Source organism: Salvelinus alpinus, chromosome 31 (assembly GCF_045679555.1).
Source record: "Salvelinus alpinus chromosome 31, SLU_Salpinus.1, whole genome shotgun sequence".
Classification (NCBI taxonomy): Eukaryota; Metazoa; Chordata; class Actinopteri; order Salmoniformes; family Salmonidae; genus Salvelinus; species Salvelinus alpinus.
The window spans coordinates 8116866-8134153 of record NC_092116.1 but is presented as its reverse complement, the minus strand read 5'-3'; the positions used below and the strand labels follow the sequence as shown (position 1 = coordinate 8134153).

Below are 17288 nucleotides of genomic sequence, written 5' to 3'. Positions count from 1 at the left end.
CCTTTTTCTTTCCTGTGTTGTGTGACAGGTGACACAGACCCTGAGACGGCTGCGTTGGGTTACTTCATCACTCCTTGTGTAGGAACCCTGCTCACTCTCCTCAGCTACCTCCTCCTGCCTCGCCTGGTGAGTGGCTCAGCCCTACGAAGCACCAGGACTGAAATGTAATAGAATCATTTGATAGATATCGCACGTTGGGCCTCAGAACAGACCCTGTATCCCTCGGGACCACAGCCCAGTTTTATTTTGTAACGTAGACGCAGGGAGACAGGAAGCAGGTGCAGTTAGTGAGTTAAATAACAACGAAAATGGGCCGATAACAAAACAAGAGCAGAGTCTGACATGGAAACACAAACATACTACCGATGACTGATAACAAAAGAGTGCTATATACAAGGTGAGTAATCAAGGGAGTAATGAAGTCCAGGTGTGACTGATAATGAGACGCAGGTGTGCGTAATGACGGTTGCCAGGTGTGCGTAAAGGCGGGTTCCCTAGACCGGCGACGTCCAGCACCAGAGAGGGGGAGTGGGAGTAGACGTGACATATCTAAAGAATCTGTGTCGCAGGTTGGGGCTCAGAACAGACTTTGTGTCCCCCAGGGCTGTAGCTGACCAGGACAGCATTACTATGTTTCATCCAAGGAATCCGTGGTTCAAGTTCAGCGAATGTTCTGTCTGTCTCATTTGGCCTCTGCTCCGGTCTTATCTAGGAGTTTGCCCGGTTCTACTTGGACAAGAGCAGGAGCTATGAGGTGGAGACCACAGACGAGCTGCTGAAAGGTGAGGCTGTTGAAAGCTCTGAGAGACCTATTCATTTTGTGCTCCTTCTCAATGACCATCCAGTACAGTGCAGTCTGTCACTGCTAGTATTCCTCTTTATACTCAGGGGGGCTGTATGTATCAAGCATCTCAGAGTAGGAGTTTCAATCTAGCATCAGGTCCCCCTGTCCATGAGGGTCATTGGCTGCCACCTGCCCTCCATCGAGATCCTGCACGACTCCAGGGCAAGGAAGCGTGCAGGAAAGATCTTTGCCGACCCCCTTCCACCCCGGTCACCCCCTCCTTCAACAATTCCCCTCTGGCAGGCAGTTCAGATCACTCATGACCAAAACCTACCCACCACCTGAACAGTTTCTTCCCCCGGGCTGTGGCCCTAGATGGCGCTGCATCCCTCCCTCCCTCCCTCCAACACCGGCCATTACTCCCTCACACATTTACCTCTGCCTGTTGATTTATCAATGTGAGGTCAAGTTGACCGTTTTCCCTGGCATTTTCCCCGTTCTTCCTCACCTGGCAGAGAGTGGCACGGAGCAGAACGGCAAGCTGAATGGCAAGGCCAACGGCTCATTGGCCAATGGTGATGCCAGCGGCGAGGAGGTGGAGGTAGAGGGGGGCAGTCCTAAGCATAACTTCCTACCCCTGGAGCAGGCTGAGGACAGGGACCGGAAGTCCACCGTCATGGAGGTGTTTAAAAAGGTAACGCTGTCCTCTGTTATTACTCAGCTGTTTCTATAGCAGAGATATATATATATATATATATTAAATAAATAAACTCAGCAAAAAAGAAACGTCCCCTTTTCGGGACCCTGTCTTTCAAAGATAATTCGTAAAAATCCAAATAACTTCACAGATCTTCATTGTAAAGGGTTTAAACACTGTTTCCCATGCTTCAATGAACCATAAACAATTAATGAACATGCACCTGTGGAATGGTCGTTAAAACACTAACAGCTTACAGACGGTAGGCAATTAAGGTCACAGTTATGAACACTTAAGACACTAAAGCCTTTCTACTGACTCTGAAAAACACCAAAAGAAAGATGCCCAGGGTCCCTGCTCATCTGCGTGAACGTGCCTTAGGTATGCTTCAAGGAGGCATGAGGACTGCAGATGTGGCAAGGGCAATAAATTGCAATCTCTGTACTGTGAGATGCCTAAGACAGTGCTACAGGGAGACAGGACGGACAGCTGATCGTCCTCGTAGTGGCAGACCACATGTAACAACACCTGCACAGGATCGGTACATCCGAACATCACACCTGAGGGATAGGTACATGATGGCAGCAACAACTGCCTGAGTTACACCAGGAACGCACAATCCTTCCATCAGTGCTCAGACTGTCCGCAATAGGCTGAGAGAGGCTGGACTGAGGGGTTGTAGGCCTGTTGTAAGGCAGGTCCTCACCAGACATCACCGGAAACAACGTTGCTTATGGGCACAAACCCACCGTCGCTGGACAAGACGGGACTGGCAAAAAGTGCTCTTCACTGACGAGTCACGGTTTTGTCTCACCAGGGATGATGGTCGGATTCGAGTTTATCGTCGAAGGAATGAGCGTTACACCGAGGCCTGTACTCTGGAGCGGGATCGATTTGGAGGTGGAGGGTCCGTCATGGTCTGGGGCGGTGTGTCACAGCATCATCGGACTGAGCTTGTTGTCATTGCAGGCAATCTCAACACTGTGCGTTACAGGGAAGACATCCTCCTCCCTCATGTGGTACCCTTCCTGCAGGCTCATCCTGACATGACCCTCCAGCATGACAATGCCACCAGCCATACTGCTCGTTCTGTGTGATTTCCTGCAAGACAGGAATGTCAGTGTTCTGCCATGGCCAGTGAAGAGCCCGGATCTCAATCCCATTGAGCACGTCTGGGACCTGTTGGATTGGAGGGTGAGGGCTAGGGCCATTCCCCCCAGAAATTTCTGGGAACTTGCAGGTGCCTTGGTGGACGAGTGGGGTAACTGCAGTACTTAATGCAGCTGATGGCCACACCAGATACTGACTGTTACTTTTGATTTTGACCCCCCCTTTGTTCAGGGACACATTATTCCATTTCTGTTAGTCACATGTCAGTGGAACTTGTTCAGTTTGTCTCAGTTGATGAATCTTGTTATGTTCATACATGTTAAGTTTGCTGAAAATAAACGCAGTTGATAGTGAGTTGGCATTTAATTTTTTTGCTGAGTTTATATAATATTTTATATATATTTTTTATATATGCCTCTGGTCTATAGTTGCGGTCCAATTCCCTACCCTTTTCCCAAAGTGTACACTTGTTCACTCACCTACATGCATTTAGAAGTAGTGTAAGCATGGACTAAAAGTTTCCACCATATTTTTTACCTTATCACTGTCCCCCTCTCTTCAGATATGGGTGATGGCGTTCTGTGTGGTTTTTGTCTTCACCGTCACCCTCGCTGTGTTTCCTGCCATCACTGTGGACGTCAAAACCATATACCCTGGGAAATGGGGTATGTATACTCTCTTTGATAAATAGGTTTCAAAAGGGTTCTTCGGCTGTCTCCATAGGAGAACCCTTTCTCGTTCCAGGTAGAACCCTTTTTGGTTCGAGGTAGAACCCTTTTAGGTTCTATATAGCACCTTTTTGTATACTGAATGTTTAGTATGCATGTCATGAGACTTAAAACCACCTATTAACCACCTCTTCCCCCCCCATCAGAGTCCTATTTTATCTCAGTGTGTTGCTTCCTCATCTTCAACGTGTGTGACTGGATCGGCAGAACCGTCACCAGCCTGTTCCAATGGGTAGGTTTCTGATTCATTTGATCTGTGTGGATTGTCATTTTATTACACACTTGATAGGATCATGATGGATTAGATTTCTGTAACATTTTTCCAAGTTTCTCAGTGTTTTATAATCCTCTACAAATTGAAATTCTCTCACTTTCTACCCCATGCACGAAAGCTTCAGTTATTACTCGTATTACATTTAGTTGTTATTATTACTTTGCCTTATTAGTGTCTTACTAGTAACATTTCTCTCTGTATTTGTTCCTCAGCCTCCCAAGGAGAGTCGTCTGTTCCCGGTGCTGGTGGTCTCCAGGGTGGTGTTTGTTCCCCTGCTGATGTTCTGTAACGTTCAGAGCCGCTCCTACCTCCCCGTCCTCTTCTCCCACGACGCTGCCTTCGCCTTCATCATGATGCTCTTCTCCCTCTCCAGCGGCTACTGCGTCTGCCTGTCAATGTCCTACGCCCCACAGTGAGTAGAAGTAACACACACACACACACGGCGGCAGCTTACACTGCAGGTAGCCTAGCGGTTAGGGCTGCTGGTTCAAATCCCCGTGCAGACAAGGCGAGAAATCATGCCGATGTGCCCTTGAGCTAGGCACTTAACTAATTGCTCCAGGTGCGCCGTTCATAATGGTAAACCCTGGCTGTGACCCTACTCTCCAAGGGTGTCTCAGGGAGAGTGGGATATGCAAAAAAAAACACATTTAAATCACAGACTTGGTAACGTGTGAAATAGGACAAGTACAAGTGCACATGTGCACGCTCCGTACGTGACAGTCCACTGTCGTAACAATACGCCAGTTATGCACATATTAACTCCTTCAATCTAATTTTCATGGCTTGTTTACACACAATCTCTCTCTCTCTGGCATGTCAATCTGTTGACTTAATCAAATGAGGCTAATTAGCATCATAGCAAAGTTCCCGTCAAAATCCATCTGTTTAAACTAGCTATATATATATTTTTTTTGCGTGGGTTGTGTCTCAATCCATCACATCTGCTGATGTCGGTCTTCCACATCTACGGTTGAAGGTGGCTGAGCTACAGCAGTGTTTGTCAGACCAGGAGACATAGCGAAAATGGGTCTTCTCACGAAAACGTCTGTAGTGTCTGAACGGTTTGGCCTACAAACTAATATGCACAAAGCGAGCTCCATATAGAAATGGTTTGTCGAGATTGGTGTGGAAGAACTTGACTGGCCTGCACAGAGCCCTGATCTCAACCCCATCGAACGCCTTTGGGGTGAATTGGAACGCAGGCTGCGAGCCAGGCCTAATCGCCCAACATCAGTGGTCAACCTCACTAATGCTCTTGTGGCTGAATGGAAGCAAGTCCCCGCAGAAATGTTCCAACATCTAGTGGAAAGCCTTCCCAGAAGAGTGGAGGCTGTTATAGCAGGAAATGGGGGTACCAACTCCATATTAATGTCCATGATTTTGGAATGAAATGTTCGACGAGCAGGTTTCCACACACTTTTGGTCATATAGATATAAGAAAGATCAGGAATATACACTATCTCTCAGATATAGGACAGACGCTTCAAAACAGTACAATTTTTTATCAAAAAGGAGTTTATCTGTTTTGCCATGTAATGTTATTCAATGTGTTTCTAATCGCTAATAGCAGTAAGGCCAAATTCAATGTTTTATAAAATATTTTATATAATTCAGGGATGTTTTTAAATGTTTTACTTTTTAGTAGTTACAGTCTTGAGAGGCGATGGTTGAGAGCCAAGCCGCACTGCTTCTTGACACACTGCTCGCTTAACCCGGAAGCCAGCCGCACCAATGTGTCGGACTAAACACAGTCCAGCTGGCGACCCCACAAGGAGTCGCTAGAGTGCCGTGGGACAAGGACATCCTGGCTGGCCAAACCCTCCCCTAACCCAGGCCAACTTCTGTGTTTACTTCCTGTATAACCTCTAAAACCAGAACCATGTACTGATACTACTGACACTATACACACACACACACACACACACACACACACACACACACACACACACACACACACACACACACACACACACACACACACACACACACACACACACACACACATACAGTACCAGTAAAAAGTTTGGACACACCTACTCATTCAAGGGTTTTTCTTTATTTTTCATATTTTCTCCATTGTAGAATAATAGTGAAGACATAAACTATAAAATAACACAGATGGAATCATGTAGTAACCAAAAAAGTGTTAAACAAATCAAAATATATTTCATATTTGAGATTCTTCAAAGTTCCCACCATTTGCCTTGATTTGCACACTCTTAGCATTCTTTCAACCAGCTTCATGAGGTAGTCACCTGGAATGCATTTCAATTAACAGATGTGCCTTGTTAAAAGTTAATTTGTGGAATTTCTTTCCTTAATGCATTTGAGCCAATCAGTTGTGTTGTGACAAGGTAGGGGGGTATACAGAAGATAGGCCTATTTGGTAAAATACCAAGTCGATATTATGGCAAGAACAGCTAAAATTGGCAAAGAGAAACAACAGTCCATCGTTACTTTAAGACATGAAGGTCAGTCAATCCAGAAAATTTCAAGTACTTTGAAAGTTTCTTCAAGTGCAGTCGCAAAAACCATCAACCAGCATGAATGAGTAGGTGTCCAAACTTTGGACTGGTGCTTTACATACAATCATCATATACGCTGCTGCTACTCTGTTTATCATAGATCCTGATGCCTAGTCACCTTACCCCTCTACATATCTACCTCTATCACTCCAGTATCCCTGCACATTGTAAATATGGTATTGGAACTGACCCTGTATATAGCTTACTTACTTTCCTGTGTTCTTATTTCTATTTCTTGTGTTTTTGTTCTACTTCACTTTATTTAATAGTACTACTGAAATTGAGTACTGCATTGTTGGGCAAGAGCAAGAAATACATTTCACTGTACCTGCATACTGTATCTACTGTATGTGTATACTGTCTGGCTCATCATATCTATCAGTATGTGTCATCCTCTATTTCTACATCCCTGTAACCCTTTCTCTCTGTCCTCCCAGGCTGGTGGCGTCCAAAGATGCAGAGACGGCCGGGGCCCTGATGACTTTCTTCCTGGGCCTGGGCCTCTCCATCGGGGCTGGCCTTTCTTTCCTGCTGCGTCTACTGGTCTAGACAGGCACACCAGAGGGACCACCACCATCCGTCACCAGTCCCTGTTGTTTCGAACGACAGGCGCCTCTGCATGGCCATTCATAAATTGAGCGACCACTGCTACCAAATGCCATTTTTATACCTAGAAGGACCTAGGCTGGGAATAGAGAGCTGCCTGCATATAAAGCCTGTATCAAAATGAATTTAGTACTAACCACAATAGATATTATACAAGCGATTTGAGTGTTACCTCTCCATCTGCCACATACATACACTATACTCACTGAAATAACTGCAAGAATGGCCTTAAGAGCCGACTTTAAGGGAATAATTCTATATGAATGCTTGCTACCTACTTCACAAGTGGTTTACAGTGATAAGAAGACATCACTGGTTGCCTCTCGGAATAATGGCCACAGTCAGTGCCAGACCGCTCTAAACTTGGGTCGTTTTCGTTATTTTTGAGTTGGGCCATTTTAAGGATTTTGAAGGGAAAAAATGGTATAAAGTTATTTGTTTTCTTAGCATTAGAGCTTTTTATGTAAGGCATTAACTTTAGTCAAGTACTGTAGCTGTGTGAGTTTTTGGAGAGCTAATGTATTGTTACACTAAGTAGTCCCATTTATTATAATCCAGCCTAGAAACGACAGAGCAAATCATACGATTACTGTCTCTGAAGTTGATTTACTTATTATTTTCGACAAAGTATTTGATTTGATTTAAAACTTATGTTTCGGTGTTGATATCATGACGATATGAAATAGAACATTGTTTTACCACGGAAGAGCAATGAAATCATTTTTTGTATATTCAGTTTGGTTACAGCTAGGTCTCTTCATTATTGTTATTTACACATCAGAACAGAGTTACCATATTACACAGAAAACATGGACATTAGTCTGTCGACATCAGCACATTCCTAACTTTTTAGCCCATTGGAGTGGAGAGGTACCACCTATGGCGTGTTCAGTAGAGTAAAACCGATGTCATGTACAGAAAAAACCCTATTCACCATTCCACATCAGATTATCGTGTCTGCTCAGTTATGTTACCTTTCTATCTGTGACTCATCGTTTCAACCACCTGACCTAGGTGTCACAGTCATCCGATTGCCCTGTGTCTGACTCACTTCCTGTTTACGTGAGGATAATGGCCCAATAGGACTGGTTTTAGAAACCAGATATGTTCATTGATAGGACCACTCCAGTCCCCTGTTAGCCAAGCAGCTTCTGGGAGCCTAACCATATTCCTAACCCATTCATGTCCTCTGTTAGCATCGAGTCTGACCTTAACACCATTCCGCTTGGCCAACCTACCTAGTCACTTTGTTTAAATAGAGATTTTGCCTTAGGTGTGATGTGCACAAAGGCGTGCTGTTCCAGCTTTCTCAAAAAGGAAAAAACCTAGGCTTCATGCTTTGTCGTAAGCAGGGTGTGTTTGTCTCGATGTAATTAAATGTTTCACTTCTGACAATGACCACGAAAAAGTGGCAGCTATTCTGTAGTGTCGATGAGGTGAATTGGTTGGATTTAAAGTAACAGTTTTGTTTCGCTGTTGGTCATTTACTAGAGTAACCTATTTTGAAGTAGGATCACAAACTAGAATGGCTGCTAGCTGTCATTGTTTTGAGGAGTTAGCGCTGGGCAAGGTGTCTATCTGCCAATCTTTGAGCTTCATACTTCATAGAGTGTCACACACAGTGGGAGTACTAGCTAAACTGCATTACAGTAGGCCATTATAGGGCCTTTACGACATTACCATAACACTAAATCACAATTCGAGACACAATTCTCTGCCGATTTTCATTTCATGAATGTGTCATGGCCACGATGACTGACTTGGAGTCAGATTTGACATTTTTAAAATGCCACTATAAAGAGTGCCATGAACACAATAAATGACAACAAATCACCTTATTTTCTAAAACTGGGCTGTCAAGCTAGAGATTTTTAGGACTATAAATGTATTTATTTTTGCCCATTTCCAATTTTGTTCTACGAATGAACGCAATGATTAGAACCTTACAAACTACTGCATGAACCATGTTGTGTGTGTTTGCTTTTTTTAGTTTTTTAGACTTTCTCCATTACTCTTATTTTATTCTCCATTGTTTTATTGTTTAATGCTCCGGAACTTGTGACTTCTAAGTCTTTTTTTAACGTTCCACTTTGGGCTGTGTCAAGGTGTAATTTATACATGTGTAGTCTATGAGCAGAATTACTGTCTTACCTCAATTAGCAACAAAATCCCTAGTTTGAAAGCCTCTTTTTCGAGAAGCTGTTTCATTTTCCCGACATTTTCCCCCACTTTGGGCCACCCTAGCAATTCGAGTTATAGCCAATGAGCTTCAGCGCCCTCGCCATTTGAGTGACAGCTAGCAAGATGCACACACAGCAGAGGGAGAGCCATGACGTGGTGCACATATCTGCACGTGATGTAGTGTGCAATTTTCTAGGAACCACTTTTGGCTCATGAGCGCTACTTTCACAGCTACTAGCTAAAAGGTATACAAAAGTACCGGAGAATCTCTTTATTCTAATTTCCCTCTCATGAAATCTTTGCTTTTGATTTGATCAAGGTGTATGAGTGAGTTTTCGGAATGGAGTGAACTATGTCATAAACGAGGTACCTGTGCATAAAGTGTTGTTGAGTGAAACAGCCGTTTGGTTTCAAAAGGGCTGGATGAAGGGCTGATGAGGACAATGGCCCTGTTTGAATACACCCCAATTCTCCACCCTTCGCCCAAAGTGTGCACTTTCTTGCATTGACGTTAACAATAGTGGAAAGTGGAAACTCCCTCCAAGCAATGCTTTTAAATCCATGGCGAGGAGTGTGCACACTTCAGGAAAATGGTGGAGAATCGGAACCATTACTATGACTTATTTCTGTCAGGAGTCAGGACTCTGGGTCATGACCTTGTCTGAATGATTTAACATGGGATTGTCGTCACAGTGAGGTCGTATACTGTAGATCACCGTTGACAGCCTAGAGTTGCGTAATAACACATTACTTGAGTAGGAAAGACTGAAATATAGCAAAGGCCAAGAGTCCGACATACTTTTGAACAACCTCTTTTTAGGGAGCGATACCAGATCGAGGCAATAGCGATTCAATTATTAGTTGTAAGATAGTGAAATAATAGCTGTTGTAAAAGTACTTTAGGCACTAAGCCTTAACATGTTTTTTGAGACCTTGGTTATGAGAAGAGAGTCTTTTCACGAATATAAATGCCATTGTTACATACATGTTACTGTACAGTGTTTTAATACAATTTCAGCTTTGTTTTATGGAACCACAATCATGCCAATCAGTTTTAGGTTGTGGCTGTGAGCAGGGATTTGATCTGTCAGGATCGTACTGTATGATTGTGCAACAGACATTTAACGTGCGCTACTACAGCGAAGGGAATCATGGCTATGTCTATGTACATGTTTTGCGTCGTTATTCTGTGTTGAGGAATTTGACTTTCTGTTGTAATAGTTTTTGATGACATTAAATGGATTGTTTTTAGATTTTGGTTCATGTCTTTGTTCAGTACCTGAGTGGACATCGAAACAAACAAGGATTAATGGAGTAGGTGTTCTATTTGTTTCTGCATAGAAGGCACTATCAATAAAAAAAACGGACCATATAATAAAAAGGTTTATTCCCCATTTTTTGTAATTTTATTGAAAACCCAGCAGTCGTCATTAACACCTGTTCTTACTGGATAGGAATGAAATGCTCAACTGGAGCTAGTAGCCGGTCATTCTGCCATAAGCCCAAAAACGCAAGAAGAAGAAAAAACACTTCTGCAAACAGAATGACTACTTTAAAAAAACAAGTGTGGTTGGTTACACAGTTGCTAAAAAAGCCTTTGGCAGGAGAGCGGTGCGTGACAAAAGTTCAGAGGGGGCATAAAATCAAAAACTTTGCTTTGGGTTTTATCTACTTTCTCTGACAAGTGTTTCTCTTGTGGAAAGCGGATGAGGGACAGTCGCTCGTCCACGACGTCCGCTCATCTCCTTCCTCGCTCTCGCTCCCACCTTCACCGTTTCTTTGGCGGGACGGCTGTGCGGGGCGGGGTGACGGGTCGGCCGGAGTTCATCCCTCCGTACTGGTACTTGGCCTTCTTCTCAGATGGCTTCAGGATCTGCACAGTTATAGTGGACAAGGACAGATACACGGATCATACATCTAAATCACAATCAAAGGCATATACCACCTGTATAATTGTACCCAATTCTTTAATATGTTTGGTGAATCATTAATACCAATAGACACAATAAGAGACTAAACAGTATAATTATATCACACCTAAGGGTTGTTCGGCCCCAGGTGTATCCGAGTGATAGTCGTGATATAGTTACAATACAGAATGGACAAGAGGCGTATTGCTTAAACATTGTACAAACTTCACTGTGTGGAATGATACATTTTAGGGACTTATGAGAATGTTCGCAGTCAGTGTCTCTGATTTTACATCCACACCAATTGTACGCCATACAGACGGAAACCAGCTGTGGTTGTCAGTGGTGCCAATGACACCGCTTTTACCTGGAAGGAGCACATCAGGGTCTCATCAACACTCATCATGCCGCCGGCGTTGTCGAACTCTCCACAGTAGTTAGGAGCTGAGAACAGAGTCACCAGCTGCCGCTTGGCAAAGAACTCATATCCATCCTCCACCACCTGGTGGAGACACACACACACACACAGTCAGCACATCAGAGGACCCGCAGTATCACAGTCAAGATAGTCAATATATTTTACAGAGTTAAGTTGTAGTATTGCAACAGCAAGTGAGGTGTATAATACTTTTCATGTGCTGTTGTCTGTGTGTATGTCAGAGTATGAGTGCTTTATCTAAGAGTGAAGGTAGTATTTTTTTTTTTAAGGAGTTGCTTATGAGCCTGGCGAGTAGGAGAGTTGGGCCAGTAACCAAAAGGTTGCTGGATCGAATCCCCGAGCTGACAAGGTAATAATCTGTCATTCTGCCCCTGAGTAAGGCAAGTTAACCCACTGTTCCCCCGGGCGCCGATGACATGGATGTCGATTAAGGCAGCCCCCCGCACCTCTCTGATTCAGAAAGGTTGGGTTAAATGCAGAAGACACATTTCAGTTGTACAACTGACTAGGTATCCCCCTTTCCTTTATGGGAAAGATAGACAGTTGGAAAGACAGGAAAGGTAGAATAGGAAGGGCAAGGGTCACTGGCCATGAATGTAGTACATTATGATTATGAGCTTGCTTAGTCTAGAACCTAGACTAGACTAAACTATAGGCTACCCACTGGGCATAGGTGGATAATTGGGTCCTATTTGGTTGAGACGTTAAAGAGTTTACAACCTATATTCACCCACTCAAAAAGACAGCCAAAATGTAGTTGAATTTGCAATGTGTTATCACTGTGCTTTAAACCACCTAAAAGCGCAACCAAATTCCAATGGAAAACTTAGGTCAAATTTTTGGTTCAGTTGTCACCCGAATGTCGTACGCTGTGCTTTCAACCATTTAAAAGCACAGCAAAGTTCAAATGGGAAAACAATGTCAGATATTTTTAATAAGAGATGAATGTGTTATCACTGTGGTTCATCTAATAGCAGAACCAAATGACCTGGATTGCAGTTGAGATTACATTAAAAGTACATGGTACAGGGCCTCCCGAGAGGCGCAGCGGTCTAAGGCACTGCCCTGCAGTGCTTGAGGCGTCACTACAGACCCGGGTTTGATCCCAGCCTGTGTCGCGACCGGGAGACCCATGAGGCGGTGCACAATTAGCCCAGCGGCATCCGGGTTAGGGGAGGGTTTGGCCGGTCGGGATGTCCTTGTCCCATCGCGCTCTAGTGACTCCTTGTGGCGGGCTGGGCACATGCACGCTGACTTTTGACATTGGTGCATCTGGCGTCCGGGTTAAGCGAGCAGTACGGCTTGACAGAGTCGTGTTTCGGAGGCTCTCGACCATCGCCTCTCCGGAGTCCATAGGGGACTCACAAAATTAGGGGTAAAAAGTCTAAAAAATCAATTGTACCTGGTACAAGTAATCAATACTGTTCAAGATTCTGCACAGATTATTACAGCAATTGCGAAGTTCTCTACAGACCTGCGACAACCTATGCATGCGATCTCGAACATACATCTTTTATATGATTACAGAAGAAGACCTTTATAGAAACAGGAACCTTAAAATGTGGCCATGGATGTATTACTCATTTTAAGGTTGAACGTTACAAACGTTTGTAAAAGAGCCTTAAACTTTAGTCTATTTACGGTATTACAATGTAATATTGAATCATGTTTGGTTGACAATATAACCCAATATCAACATTTAAAGGAGATGTATCTACTGCTGGGATAGTTCCATCTGAGACACTCCCATTCTTTAACGTTCATTTTTGGTTGAGATGGAGATGTGAATCCAACATATTAATGATTCATTTGAAAACTAATTGGAATTAAAGCCAGACTAAGTCAGTGGCACAGATGGAAGTATCCAAGCAGTAGATACATCGCCTTCAAATGTTGATATTTGGTTGCGTTGACAACTAAATATTACATTTTAAATCAAACCAGAGCTTGTAACCCTAGGCCTATTGTATTGTCTATTTTTAGGTGCATCCTTGGTTTAATTGAAACAATGGCTGATGATGACTTTGCAGATGCAATATAGGCCTAAATAGTACCATTGATGATAAAAGCACTAATGTATGGTCCCATTTTAATTTGCTCTGTTAAACCTACTCTTTGGAATGACGTATAGCAACAGTGAATCTATTTAGTTTTAAAGTGAAGATCTCTCAACAATCATTCTCACGATAGCACATTGTTAATAGTCAGTGTCAAACATCATAGCTAATCAGGGCTGGGCTTGGTTAAAACCCTGGATGGGAGACTGTAGATATATCAATTCTTTAGTAGGTGCTTACCCAGCCTATTGTTTTTTCTGACAGTGGATATAACATTGAAGATCTGACATTGTTTTAAAGGTACAAACTCAACATATTTTATAGAAGGTTTGTCTCTGTTGAAATTTGGTTACCATGATGACATAATCGTGTGGTTGAAATGTTACTGTCAAAAACGAAATGTTACCGTCAAAACAACAGTTTACGTTGATTACTTTTTTTCAAATACAATTTATGTTCCACGTAGATTCCACGTCACAATGCGTTGACTAATTATGTTGAAACAATGTTGACTCAACCAGTTTGTGCCCAGTGGGTAGTCTTTTTCCCCTAGCAGAATGACAGGTCAGTTCAGTTGTACCTGGTGGGCTCTGCAGATGAGGTCCAGATCGTGGCGGTTGAGGAACTTGCTGACCACATCAGCCCCAAATGTGAACGAGACCCCGCGGTCATTCTCCCCCCAACCCTGAACGTCTTTGTCTGGGTCCGACCACAGCAGGTCACACAGCAACCCTGGAAAAAAAACACACACACACACACACACACACACACACACACACACACACACACACACACACACACACACACACACACACACACACACACACACACACACACACACACACACACACACACACACACACACACACACACACACACACACACACAGCAGGATCTGAGACGTGAACAATGGCCTCGGTGGTTCACATCGCGACCATATAAGGAGATGTGTTCTAGAAAGGTCTGATGAGCCGATACTGGACTTGGTCAAAATGTACTTCTCTTTAAAATGAACCAGACAGTCAGGTTTCTGTGACTTATACAGTGAGTATCAGAACCTTATTTAGATATAACTATACATAGGTCTACTGTATTGACATAACAATAGGTTGATCCTGGACACATGAACAGTCTTTTAAATCATTTTTAAATAACCCATATATGGTCATGTCAAAAGTCAATTGGTTTAGAGAATCAGAAAATCTTTAAAGAATTAGCTCCATTGTACAGTACAATAATCTGGGATCACACTTTACTGTGGGCAATTCAATAAAAAAAATCGTAGGAAATACTGACCACTACTGGCCGCTAAAGGAAATAGCACTTGTTTTTGTAATGTTGGAGAGGTGTGTGTGTGTGTGTGTGTGTGTGTGTGTGTGTGTGTGTGTGTGTGTGTGTGTGTGTGTGTGTGTGTGTGTGTGTGTGTGTGTGTGTGTGTGTGTGTGTGTGTGTGTGTGTGTGTGTGTGTGTGTGTGTGTGTGTGTGTGTGTGTGTGTGTGGACCTACCCGTGTCAGGGACGTCTGTGGGTCTCATGATGCGACGGATCTGCTCCATAGACTGCAGGTCTGGAGAGAGGCCTGGTAGGAGACAGAGGAGCACAGAGACAATAGCACTCAGTCACAGTAATCAAAAAACACATCCATTTCAAATCCACACACTTTCAAGGTCACTTTTCCTACCAGAACCAGCACGTTGTAGGATACTGCTCTACACAGAGCCTTTAACAATTTTTTTGCACCTAGTCATAGTCATGACTCATGTCCAATGCCTGCTTGCATTGTTATTCCGTTGTATACATGTGGAACAGATGCATAGTATGTAATAATTATTGTAAAGCACAAAATAATGATTTGTTCTATAGGGTGTTCGTTTGACTGACAGTTACGGGAAAAGGTTTGCTACATCAACTTTCATATTCATTTGCTGAGCAAGACGACGATCGTTTAACAGCCAGGTCATAGACAGGGAGTTTTGAGTGGCAGCTCCTCCAGCAGTGCTGTACCTCCATGGCAACAGAAGATCTTCTCATCCACGATGGCAGCGATGGGAAGGCAGTTGAAGCAGTCAGTAAATGTCTTCCACAGCTTTATGTTGAATCTGCGCTTACCTGGAGAAACAGTGAGACAAAAAAAAAACACACTTTAAAACATCTGGGCTCTTGTAATTCCAGCAACTTTACTCTTGTAACAGATGCCGCCCTGTGTTGAAGGGCTGCATTTGTTTTTCCAAATAAGCGTTCATTAGAGTGCGTGTCGCGGTGGGGTATTTGGCTCAATTACTTGTATGAAACCCAGACAATTGCACTAGGCAATGTATTGAAGTGTCTGTGTGTGCAGAGCGTGTGTGCAAGCAGGCGTGCTACTCACACTCGTCGTAGAAGCCGTAGATACGGTTGATGGAGGCACACTCGTGGTTGCCCCTGAGGAGGAAGAAGTTCTCGGGGTATTTGATCTTGTAGGCCAGCAGTAGACAGATGGTTTCCAGGGACTGCTTCCCTCGGTCCACGTAGTCCCCCAGGAACAGGTAGTTGGCCTCGGGCGGGAAGCCCCCGTACTCAAAGAGCCGCAGCAGGTCTGTGTACTGGCCGTGGATGTCACCTGAGAGAGGGAGGAGGGAAGAGATAGGAGGAACGTAACTACCCTAGCCTAGCTATCCACAGTCAGGGCAATTCATGAATAACAGGTGCAGAACTGGACATGAGGGGGAAACGATGTGCGTTCGAGATACACAGATTCTGCGCCGACCAACAGATCTTCATAATCCCCGGAGAGGCATTTACTCAATGCGCTAGACAGAGATCCTATAATAATGTAATTGTATGGCGCTATAATAAATCACACTCAATGTGATGAGGTTAAAAAGTGGAAGGGAGATGTAGTGGGGATTCATCATCACTGTCGTCATCATCACCACCTACCACAGATTTTGAGGGGAGCCTCCAGTTCCAGGAGGATGGGCTGGCTGAGGAAGATCTCTCTGGACTTGATGCAGAGGCCCCTCACCTCAGCCTCTGACATCTGCACGATCTTCCCAGGGCGACATCCCCGCACTGACACAGAGACCGACAGAGACAGTTAGATTTGATGGCAAAGGGTACGGGAACTTAAAGACACATTTCACTCAAAAGTCAACTGTCAGATGTTTTCAGACCTCAAAATGTAGAGTCAGGTCAAGATTAAACCACATCCCACAGCATCAGTTGTGGTTTAATCTTGACATTAGAATACTTCAGAGGTCTGAAAACGTCTGACAGACTTTGATTTGAAAGTGTGATGTCCCTTTAAGAATGGCATCTCATCTGTAGTGACACTTCATCTTTCTGCCAAGTGCAACAGACCTACATTCTATATGTGTCGTTCTTTTTTGGCTTCTCAGTAGTCAGCGTGATAGTGCAGTACTACCGAGGCCTGCCTGAAGTGATGACTGAAGGGGGGTGGAGTGGAGAGGGCGGGACTAATCCAGTTCAGGTTAAGAGCGCAGGCACAACACTCTACTAAGCAGGTACCCCCTACTACCCCCGAGCACGCACCCCTACTTACTTTTACTTACTTTTCACGTTTTTAAAATCTGTGTTTATAACCACAACAGGAACACATGGCGAGTCAGTCCGGCCCAATGTCCCGAGGGTGAGGTTTTCATGAAACAGCCAAAAAGGGTAAATATGAGGGCCTGAGTTGTGTCAACACAGTGGTCCAAATAGACTGACAGTCTATTTGCCTTCACAACGCCAGCCATTCAGAATAACTGTGTACAGTAAGTGCCTTTTCTCACACTATGGCAGCTACAGGTAGACCTACTCCTATTGTAACAGTAAAACAGTACTGGCATTGGTTGTTGTTGTTGTTATTTTACATGACATTTAAGTGCATTTGGAAAGTATTCAGACCCCTTGACTTTTTCCACATTTTGTTACGTTACAGCCTTTTCTAAAATTGATTAAATCACCCCCCCCCCCTCATCAATCTACACACAA

The 17288-nt window shown here is 43.8% G+C and overlaps 2 protein-coding genes across 6 annotated transcripts in view; one reads left to right on the top strand and one right to left on the bottom strand.

Moving 5' to 3' along the window:
- LOC139561137 (equilibrative nucleoside transporter 2-like) overlaps positions 1–10159 on the top strand; it is a 31908-nt gene extending 21749 nt beyond the window's left edge. For 3 of the 4 annotated variants that reach the window (XM_071378026.1, XM_071378028.1, XM_071378029.1), the window contains exons 7-13: positions 29–126; positions 713–782; positions 1300–1478; positions 3154–3256; positions 3466–3551; positions 3806–4005; positions 6559–7435. In XM_071378026.1, the coding sequence (XP_071234127.1) occupies positions 29–126; positions 713–782; positions 1300–1478; positions 3154–3256; positions 3466–3551; positions 3806–4005; positions 6559–6670 (848 nt within the window). In that variant the 3' untranslated portion in view covers positions 6671–7435. Of the gene's footprint in view, positions 1–28; positions 127–712; positions 783–1299; positions 1479–3153; positions 3257–3465; positions 3552–3805; positions 4006–6558 lie in introns of all 4 variants that reach the window. The other variant, XM_071378027.1, reaches the window with a different exon arrangement.
- Positions 10160–10276: 117 nt separating this feature from the next.
- Positions 10277–17288, bottom strand: part of LOC139561138 (serine/threonine-protein phosphatase PP1-beta catalytic subunit) — a 28360-nt gene continuing 21348 nt past the window's right edge. Inside the window, exons 1-8 of one of the 2 annotated variants that reach the window (XM_071378032.1) lie at positions 16865–16925; positions 16233–16364; positions 15682–15912; positions 15318–15422; positions 14821–14892; positions 13895–14046; positions 11186–11320; positions 10277–10781 (exon numbers count right to left, since the gene is read on the bottom strand). In XM_071378032.1, the coding sequence (XP_071234133.1) occupies positions 10677–10781; positions 11186–11320; positions 13895–14046; positions 14821–14892; positions 15318–15422; positions 15682–15912; positions 16233–16364; position 16865 (933 nt within the window). In that variant the 5' untranslated portion in view covers positions 16866–16925 and the 3' untranslated portion in view covers positions 10277–10676. Of the gene's footprint in view, positions 10782–11185; positions 11321–13894; positions 14047–14820; positions 14893–15317; positions 15423–15681; positions 15913–16232; positions 16365–16864; positions 16926–17288 lie in introns of those variants that run through there. The other variant, XM_071378031.1, reaches the window with a different exon arrangement.